A 10778-nucleotide genomic window follows, 5' to 3' on the forward strand; every position below is an offset into this window, starting at 1 on the left:
GATTGTAACATCTATGCACATGTCTATTTCTATAAACACTTATACCTAATAAATTTTAACTAATCAACAAATAATGATAGAAATGGTTTGAAGGAAACCCTTAATTTTAACTTATATTTATTCTTTATGCATCATTTGTTATCTTTATCTTACATTTTTGCGTGTAGAGGCTCTCCAATGCTATATGGTAGAGATGATGTAATGTTTGTAATTTTGATTCAATGAAAATAAAACAAAACAAAATAAAAATAAAATAAAAAGCATAAAATTCTCCAACTCAATGTGATAGAGATGTTGTAATGTCTTGTTTACCATTTTGGCTAAGTCAAAATAAAATAAAAACATAAAAATAATAATTATAATTGTAATTAATAAATAAACTAGCCTATATCCATCGTAATCCTAGATCTACCAAGTTTTTTGAAAGATCAAATCTCTCGAAATGCAAATCTCTTTTAAAATGAAAAAGAATCAATCCCTCTCAATAATTGAAAAATCCAAATTTAAAATAAATATATAATTATACTTATTAATAATATATATAAACTTCAACCATATAAACTTAAACTTGGTTCCATTCCACTTATATGTAATAATTCTAATCCAATCATTTACTCACTCCTCCTCCACCACATCCTACCAAAATGACATCTTGTAAAAGAAAACAGTGAGCGCACTCTCTCTTCCACTATATAACCTAACAACCACTATTAAAAGTCACGTGATAGTAAAGTTTCATTTTTTAATTTATTCTAGTAACTACCAACATTTTAGTTAGTGTCACATGCCATTGAACTTGGAAAACTTTTAATTGGGGGTAAATGGGCCCTTAACATTACGCTGTGCGTTGTAACAAACACCACATAGTGGGTCTTCTTCAACCTCCTACATGACTTTGGTGGAAGGCGGCCCATGCCCCAAGTCTTTGGTCAAGACATTGAATTCCGAGCCATGTGGAGAGGCACAGTTGCCAATAAGAGAAAAGGTGAGAAAGGTCGTGATACGCATACTTACAACATAAAACAACAAATATAAACCGACAAGCCTAACCACAATGCTCATTCCACTTTTAACAATCGTGGGCGTAACATCTCCACGTAGACGTGCCCTCAACTCTACACATTTGACCTAGGGGAGATTGGATGTTGGAGAGTCCTCCTAGGGACATACCCTTGAAACAAAGGGATATACCCTACACTACCCAAGGTTTGTTAAAGGTTATGACTTAGATAGTTTAGTTGGTTGAAGTTTTCGCTCATTTATTAGCTTTTCTATTTTGAGATTTGGGTTCAACTTTCTTTGGGTGTATCATGGTCAGGCTCTCACAATAGGATCAATTGGGTATGAGGCTCCTTCGATGGACCTGCAGAAAAAAGAAAGAAAAAGCTATGGCCGTGGAAAGGAAGGGCGTACCCTACACTACCCATAATTAGGGATTGGAAGAAGTTCTATCCCTGGGGAGCAAGACCCGCAGAAAAAAAGAAAGAAAAGGCTATGGCCCTGGAAAGGAAAGTCATTTCTTGCGGAAGTTCTGCGGATGTAATTTCTTGCAATAAATCGAGGCTTGCGAAGGCTTGAAGCCGTGAGAACGGTAAATTGGTTACCATTTTGAATTTCCGTCAGCAGTATGAGCAGTGAACAGTCAGCAGTATGAGCAGTGAGCAGTGAGCAGAGCAATTTGAGAGCAGCGAGCAGCAAACAGTGAGCAGTATGAGCAGTGAACAGTGAGCAGAGCAATTTGGGCAGCAGTAAGAGCAGCGAGCAGCAAACAGTGAGCAGTGTGAAAGCAGGGAGTTTTTTTTACGCAGTGGAAGTATTGAGCAGCAAGCAAGCAACAACAAATGCATTCAAACATGACAAAGGAACCAGAAATTTCAGAACATGTGGAGACAAATGATTTAGGACAAGTGAAAATTGCATCATTCGCCAAAGCTGGGAAGTGGGTTTGGGTCAATGCCAAACAATATCGGGGCATTTTAAAACGAAGAATAGCTCGTCTAAAATGGGAGCAAACAAGGAAGAAACTCCCTCGCAAAAAGCACCCAAACAAGTCTCCTCCACAAGCACGTGGCAACAAGAAGCCCAAAGGAAAAACCATTGATGATTTTGCCTTATATAGTCCCACATCCACACCTCTCACCTGGTCATCTGATCTTTATGTGAAAGAATTGTTAAATGCAAAACAAAGGTTGGAGGTTTTAGAAGCTAAAGGGCAGGAAAGAGATCATAAAATTCATATAATAACGGCTGAGAACAAGGCGTTAGCAGAAAGCAATAAAATTTTAGAAGAACAAGTGGCATTGCTACAGGAAGCTCTCCTGATAGGGAAGACAGAATGGCAACGCATGAAGGCGGATGTGCAAAACGTAAAGAAATCTGTAGTGGAAAGTACAGAGGTGGTGAATGTGAAATCATCCCAGGATAAAGGGAAAATGATTGTCCAAATAAACAACCACGAAGAGAACGCAAGAGAAGAAATGAAAGAAGATTCCACCAAAGTTTCTAAAACTTGGGCTCAAGTTATTAGTAATTCTGCTAATAAGGTTGACAGCATGCAAGATAGTGAAGGCAAGGAAAGACAAAATAGGGCAGCAAACATAATTATTAAAGGGGTGAAAGACTATGGAAAAAATGAATGTACTCTTGACCTTGCAAGAGACTTCTTGAAAGACAAGTTGCTATGGCAAGGACAAATATACCAAGCATGGAGGGTGGGTAAGTTTAACAAGGAGAGAGCCAGGCCCATAAAAGTCATTATGCCTAGCTCACGTGATAAATATATTATTCTAAGCAAGAAGCATCTCTTGAGGGGTTCTCGTTTTTTCCTAGAAGAAGATTTAACTGTAAAACAACAGGAGGAAAGAAGAGAGGAAATTTTAAAGGTTAGGGCAGCAAGAGATGAAGGAAAGAGAGCATGGATTTATAAAGGCAAAGCTGTGATAGCGCAATTTGGACCTCCTTCCAAAACAGAGCAGCAAGATGGTAATAAAGAAGAGGCAACAAACTCTTCAACAGGAAATCAGAAAGCAAGGTCAGTATGGGAAAACAGGGACAAAGACTCAAATGTGAGTCTTGCATGTCAAAATAAATAGCAATCAAGTCATACCCAGGTTTCCTTAAGATTAGTTTGTTGGAACTGCAGAGGTTACCCATGGAGACGAGGACCTGGGTTAGGGCCTATTGCGGAAAATAGAGACATAATTTGCCTCATAGAAACACATGAGCATGAAGGGTGCAAGACACCTTTGTTTGAAGGATACTGGAAGATGGCAGTGTGGAACAAGGCAGCAGGGAATGGAAAAGGGCACGGGGGTATCATGGTTTTAGTAAGGGAGAAAGAAGGTCGTCTCATTCAGTTAGAAAAAGAAGACTCAAATAAGCAATTCATTTGGTTTAAAATATCAGAAAATGGAAACCACATCAGAATTGCAGCATGCTATTTTGCGCCACAGGTCTCAAAAATCTACAAAGGTAGAGGGCTTGACCACAAAGATCCATTTGCAGCTTTAAAAGCGGATATTGCAACATATTCTCAGCTAGGTGAAGTCCTTATAGTGGGTGATTTCAATGCTAGGACTGCAAGTGAGCAAGCTAGCATTCTTTGTTGTAAAGATGATTGTGACCCTATTTGGCTTACAGAAGAAAGCAATCATCAGTGGGAAAGAATTTCAGAGGACAAGGGCTGCAATCTCTTTGGTGAACAATTGCTTACTCTATGTGGGGCCTTTGATTTAGTCATTTGTAATGGCTTGACTAGATGGGCAAAGTCCGGTAATTTCACGTGCAATACTTATAATGGAGCAAGTGTGGTAGATTATGTAATTTGCTCGCATGGTTTGTGTGAGAAAATGGACGAAGTTCTGGTTGGAGATCAGCTGTGGGATTTGAAATCAGATCACAAGCCAATTTATTTATGTTTCTCTTGGATTGGAAAGAAACAATTAGAGTCAAAAATTCAGCGTGTCCAACAAAATCTTCCACAGGGCAGAATTCTTTTGACCCCAGAAAATTGTAATACCTTCAAAATGACGTTAGAGAGGCTCTTTGAGAAGGAGAAAATTACAATTCACAACCTTCATAGTCATGAATTAACACATTTAATTCAATGCGCACTTGCAAAGTGCAAAAGAACAAAAATTAAGAAGTCTGAAACAAATTGCTTTCCGGTTAATGCTTGGTTTGACGAGGAATGCAAAAAGGCAAGGAGAATCTGGAAAGAGTCAAACAAGGACAACATAACGCTCAAATCTTACAAGCATTTATTAAGCAAGAAAAAGGCTGATTTCATGGTTTCAAGGAGGGAAGAACTAATCTTCCTAGGGAAAAATAATCCCAAATTATTTTGGAAAGAGCTCCAACCGAAAAAGATACAAATTGGAAATAATATTTCAGCTTCTAGATGGTTTGACTATGCAAGACAACTCTATGAGCAGGTTCCCAAGGTTGACCCTCCCCCCTTGGTCAACACGGATACTAAACTCTTCACGGTACAAGAGGTAGAGATGGGTATCAAGAAGTTGGGTGTTGGAAAAGCAAAAGACTTAGCTGAACTCCAAGCAGAATATCTAAAGTGGGGCTCAAAGATCCTTGCACCTCACATTACAAAAATCTTCAACAACATCATACAACAAGGGCTCCCCACAGATTGGACAACTAGTCTGGCAATACCTCTTTTCAAGAGCGGTGACATCAATAATCCCTCCAATTATAGGACCATCATGATAAACCCTTTGTTTGCAAAGCTATTTGGAAGCATGCTAGAAAACAAAATTAGCAAGTGGGCAGAAGAAAGAAATAAGCGTGCTAAAGGGCAAGCAGGTTTTAGACCTAAGCATTCAACAGTTGATCATTGCATAACTCTAAGGCACATCATTGAAAAAGTTTGGGAGAATAAGGAAGAAGTCTTTTGTTGCTTTGTTGATTTCAGAAAAGCGTTTGACTCGGTTCCTAGGGATAAACTTTGGCAAAGAATGGAGGAACTTGGGGTTCCTAAACATTTGAGAGCAGCTGTGCATAGACTGTATGAAGAGGTGAAAGTCAAAATTAGAACTTCGGCAGGCATTTCTGAAAGTTTTAGAAGCGATATCGGGGTCAAGCAAGGTTGCCCACTGTCTCCGACCCTTTTTGGTTTATATATCGACAAGCTTGAGGAGTGGTTAAATTCGCAAGGAGGTGATGGTATCTATTTGTGCAAGTTTGTTATAAGGCTTCTTTTGTATGCAGATGACCTTATTCTGATTGCTAAATCGGCGCTTGGTTTGCAAGAGCACTTACTATCCCTTGAGCATTTTTGTAGAAGTGTGGGGATGCAAGTCAATATCAGCAAAACGAAAGTAGTGGTCTTCTCTAAGAAAAGAAAACATAATCAACATAAGTTCTACTTTGAAGGCAACATTCTGGAAGAAGTTGCGGAATACAAATACCTCGGAGTTGACTTCAACAAAAATCTAAGCTGGAATGGTTGTAGAAAGAAAAGAACTTTGGGGGGTTGGAAAGCATTTTATGCTTTTCAAAATAGGTGTAGAGAGGCAGAGTTATGGGACTGGAAGACCACTCAAACTCTTTTTGGGCTTCTAGTGATTCCAGTGATTCTATATGGTTGTGAACTGTGGGCTAGTAGTACTTCCGACATGCAGTGGAGACAAATTGAGAAAATTCAGAAGCGTTTGATTACAATCAAATTTAAGATCAAAAGTGCAGTGCGTTATGATATCTTGTTAAGTGAAACAGGGGCTGCTCCTATTGAAGCAATTGCTATGGTGCGAGTCATAAGTTATTTAAAAAAAATTGAGCAAATGGAAGATGGTAGATGGCCTAAGGTTGTCTTTAATGATAGATTGTGCAAGAGCAAAAAAACTTGGATGCAACAAAATAACAAATGGTTTAGTAAATGGGATATTTGCTTGAACGCGTGCCCCATAAACAACAAAGAGATAAAAGCTTTTGTTATGGAAAAGTTCCACAAACGTACTTGGGAGAAGGAGCTAGGAAGAAAGAAAAATTACTATATTGAAGTGTTTAATCCCACTCATAATCATCAACCAAAAGCATACATAGAGGCCAATATCTCTTGGAAAGCCAAAATTCTTATTGCTCAGTTAAGGACTAATTCTCATCAACTCCGTTGTGAAACAGGGCGCTGGAAAAGGCCAAAGGAAGTGTGGGAGGAAAGGGTATGCATTTTTTGTTCTTCCGGAAAAGTGGAAACAGAAAAACATTTTATTTTAGAATGTGAGGCCTTCAAAGACAACAGGGAAAGTTACGCAGATACGCTGGCAGCTAACTCTTGGGATAATCTATTTAACGAGGGGTTTGTCGAGAAGACGGGAGCATTTATTGTGAAGCTTCACAAAAAAAGGGCCGAATACATCAAGCAGATGAAAAAGCAATCTGTCCCATAGGCTATCTTTAGCCTCGTGGACGTTAAAATAATTTCTTCTTCTTCTTCTACCCTACGCTACCCATAATTAGGGGTTGGAAAAAGTTCTATGCCCTAATGGGAAACAAAAGCAACGACTAATATTAGAATCCATCCATACCGCGGAACCGATTAGGTTAGGTTTGGGTGGCATGTATATATGACTCGGGGTTGAGACGAGAAGAAGACGAGGGTAAGATTCTAGTTTTTGGGTTTTCTTACAATACAATCAACCGAATTAAGGCTTCAATATAATAGATTCGGAGAGCATTGATGAGTAATCTGCGCAGACAGCCCAACACACTGCCATAGAAGCAGAGATTTGGAGAGTACAGAGAGTATTGGGTTTCGTGTATATATATTTGTATGTTTGTACTTGTGAAATCGAGATATATTGGCAGAGCGCGGGCGAGAGAAAGAAAGTCATTGAAGTTCGTTGAAGCCCAAGTGGGCCGAAGAAGGGCAGGCGAAGCATTCAGCACTTGATAGTATTGGCAACCCGTGCTCTTTTACAGCTGTATTTGCTCAGACTTCCAAAGGAATTCGAGCCGCTTTCAAGACTACTTATGTCTATATAACGGCATTCTTCTTCAAGAACGGGACCTGGAATTCAAGCGAACGGCCTCAATTCTCTGCCTGAACAAGGAAACCGGATCCACAGTGCCAATGGGTATGTTGTGTCCTTCTCTTTTGTTTTGTGTTTTGGGATTTATTCTGTATTGAAAGGTCCCAATTGGTGTGTGTGTGAGATTTTTTTTTGAGAAACCCAATCTGAAATTTCCGTGCTATCGAGTTTTGGGCTTATGGGAGTTTTGTGTTTGTGCCAGAAATGAATTGGATGGCTTCTCTGGACATGGACGATGAGTATGAGAAACTGGTTATAAGGATGAATCCTCCAAGGTCTGCTATTTCATTCCCTTGCCAATTTTGATGTTTGGTTTGCCTAACCCTTTGTGGAATCTTTCGACTTTTAGGAATTAGGAATCCATTAAAACATTATTTTCTTAGTATGATAGCATGTTCGGATGGCACCATGAAGGATTTTGGAACTGACCTTATTCTTTGAATTGGCCTCTCAGGGTTGAAATTGACAACAGCGCATGTGAGAATGCAACCATTGTGCAGGTAACTTTCTTTCGCCTTCCGAGTTCAATTCCTTTAGAATTAGGGCGTTTATATCGTACCCTTGTGTTTTTTCCAGGTTTAGCTTTAAATCTGAGTTGATCTCCTTTACACATGCAGGTTGACAGTGCTAATAAACATGGCATTCTGTTGGAAGTTGTACAAGTGCTGACTGATTTGAATCTCTTGATTAAAAAGGCCTACATATCTTCTGATGGAGGATGGTTCATGGACGGTAAGTTCCCTACCCGTTTCATCTTTGCCTGCCTTCATCATATATGGTGTGCTTTCGAGGTGTGTTTCCGTGACATTCTTTTATCATTCTTTGAATACATGTAACACTGCAACTTTTGGCTGTGGCAGTATTTCATGTGACAGATCAACATGGCAAGAAGCTAACAGACGAAGGTGTAATTGGGTGGATTCAGAAGGTATTGATAGTTTTCATTGACCTAGTCCAGAAAATTAGGTGTATTTTCGCTATTTGGTTTTAAATCTAACTTTAATCTCTTGCAGCTTCTTACTCTGGATTTTTGTTCTGGCTGCAGTCACTGGGGACGAATGCCTGTTTCTTACCTTGTCTGAGGAGATCTGTGGGATTGAAGCCTGCATCAGAGCACACGGCGATTGAGTTAACAGGAACGGATAGGCCAGGCCTGCTCTCTGAAGTATTTGCTGTACTTGTAGATCTCAAGTGTAATGTTGTAGGAGCTGAGGTATGGACCCATAACATGAGGGTTGCCTCTGTGGTGTATGTTACTGATGAGGCCACAGGTGCTCCTATTGATGATCCGGAAAGGCTTTCGAGGATCAGAGAGTTGTTATGCAATGTTTTGAGAGGGAATAATGACATAAGAGGCGCGAAGACGGTTGTTTCTATGGGTGTTACACATACTGAAAGACGACTCCATCAAATGATGTTTGCTGATCGAGATTATGAAAGGGTTCATAGAGGTCGATCGGGATCTGCAGAAGATAAATTTAGACCTTTAGTGACTGTACAGAACTGTATAGAGAAGGATTATTCAGTGGTTAGCATATTGTGTAAAGATAGACCAAAGCTTCTATTTGATACTGTATGCACATTAACCGACATGGACTATGTTGTTTTTCATGGAACAGTCAATGCTACAGGGCCAGAAGCATATCAGGTATGTAATAAACATCATTTCTTTTCAACAGCTTGCCTAATCTCATCCTGAATTTGAAAGGCCTATAATATTTACACTGTTTTGCTCTTTTTTTTGTCACCTGCACTCCTCGAGCTTGAAACTGTTCTTGACACTGCTTTCTTTTGGTTTTGAAGGAATACTACATAAGACATACCGATGGGTTCCCTGTTAACTCAGAAGCAGAAAGGCAGCGCGTGATCCAATGTTTAGAGGCAGCTATAGAAAGAAGAGTCTCCGATGTATGTACTGTTTTTTGGTTTTATGTTCTGTTTTTCTTCTTTTATTAGCAATTACATGAATGGAAAGTTGGTGGTTAAAACAAATGCAGGGTTTGTTGGAATCTTAGCTACTTATCTTTGTCTCTGCAGCTCTGGGACACTTTTTGCACAAGATAAGAAATATTATCTTGCTAATTTTTCTATGTTCAACTTGTTCATTGCAGGGATTGAGACTTGAACTATGTACTAGTGATAGGCATGGACTTCTATCAGATGTGACCCGTATATTTCGTGAGAATGGCTTGTCAGTTACTAGAGCAGAAGTAACTACTAGAGGAGGAAAAGCTGTCAATGCATTTTATGTTACTGATGCAGCAGGAAATCCTGTTGATTCCAAAACAGTTCAAGCAGTTCGCCAAGAGATAGGCCAAGCGTATTGCAAGTTACAGAAAATTCCGCTTGTGTCAAATCTCCTCCACGAGAGACTGCTGTGAGGTTTCTGTTTAGTAACCTTTTCAGATCCAGATCTCTGTACAATCTTGGATTGATAAAGTCCTTTTCGTAAATGATGTATATATATGTTTCTGTAGATCAGGAGAAAATGGGTCTTTAGTTATAGTCAACAGCTTCCCAAGGGGTGCCACACTACCATGGTTTAAAGGATCTATTCAGCAGGCTCCACCTCCTCACACTAACATATTTGGCTCCTAATTCTTCCTACAAGAATATTCACCATTATAATTCTTTTTGATAATTCTGCTGTTGGCATGTGGGTTAAGGATGGACATACTGTTCAAATAGGTATCTGATGTATATTATACTAGCTGGCAACATGACACCTCAATACAAGGTTTACAAGATTGACAAGCGAGAGGATGTTGAAAAGGGCAATTAGTCATGGCTTGACCCTGTAACCATGTGTACAATGATGAAAAAAATACTGTGCACTTGAATATGGGTGCATATCTTGTATATAAAATTCTCTTCATTCTTCACAGGAATACAATTATCAATGTCTGCATAGTGATTGTAACAAATGTTTCTTGTTGGCAAATGTAATGTAAGCTTATTTTTTTGTAGTGAGAGACTTGTACTTTCAGAACTTTCTGTGGCCTCGAAAGTGATTGATTTTTATGGTTTGTTTGAAGCTGTGTTTGCTATTGCATTGGGGCAGATTGTATTTTATAGTTACTATGGAATCATTTCTGAGAAATTGATAATACAATCTTCTTGTACAAGTTTTGTTTCAATTTTCTGATCAGGCCTGGCGCCTTGCAATGGTTGCGTTGCTTATTGTAAATAACGGTTCATTTGATTGTCAAGCTATCTAAGCATAATGTGTTCCAGAAATTCCTGTTGTTTTATCAGATTTGTGATTGGCACAATTTGGTTACAAGGTGCCGTGCTCATTCTCACTTGCACCTTTAGGCTCCATGTGAGGCATGGTTTTATCAAGTGGTGCACTTGTTTTGTTTAGCAATTAATAATCATTAAAACTTCACAGGAGTTGTGAGTGATGACTTATTATAATGTATACACAGATGCCTGACAGTGGTTCATACGAAGACATGCTTGGATTCCAGGAAAACACCTAATATTATGAAGGGTGGAAAGAACACATTTTTTCCAGAATAAAAAAATCTTTATATTCATGAGGATGAATGCACTCGACGGAGAGACTGTACCCCTGATCCAAAATGTATACAGGAAATGGTTATAAGGTATACACAGATGCCTGACAGTGGTTCATACGAAGACATGCTTGGATTCCAAGAAAATACCTAATATTATGGGGAGTGGAAAGAACACACATTTTTTTCCGTAAGAAAAAAAACCATTATATTCATG

The 10778-nt window shown here is 39.0% G+C and overlaps 1 protein-coding gene and 1 long non-coding RNA gene across 2 annotated transcripts; both read left to right on the top strand.

The window, feature by feature from the left end:
- Positions 1-1073: 1073 nt before the first annotated feature.
- On the top strand, positions 1074-1461 carry LOC149203854 (uncharacterized). Its single transcript, XR_016253645.1, has 2 exons — positions 1074-1206; positions 1319-1461. It is a non-coding gene; the product is annotated as an uncharacterized LOC149203854 (long non-coding RNA).
- A 5076-nt stretch (positions 1462-6537) lies between these two features.
- LOC149203855 (ACT domain-containing protein ACR4-like) lies at positions 6538-10013 on the top strand. The gene is given in 9 exon segments (XM_089403593.1): positions 6538-7088; positions 7246-7318; positions 7498-7543; positions 7661-7775; positions 7904-7971; positions 8089-8691; positions 8847-8951; positions 9155-9362; positions 9365-10013. Coding segments are annotated over 9 exon segments (1353 nt in total). The 5' UTR covers positions 6538-7084; the 3' UTR covers positions 9496-10013.
- Positions 10014-10778: the final 765 nt, after the last annotated feature.

The sequence above is a fragment of the Pinus tabuliformis genome, chromosome 2_1 (assembly GCF_031772625.1).
Source record: "Pinus tabuliformis cultivar Carrire ecotype Pingquan chromosome 2_1, CPIR1, whole genome shotgun sequence".
In the NCBI taxonomy this organism is placed as follows: Eukaryota; Viridiplantae; Streptophyta; class Pinopsida; order Pinales; family Pinaceae; genus Pinus; species Pinus tabuliformis.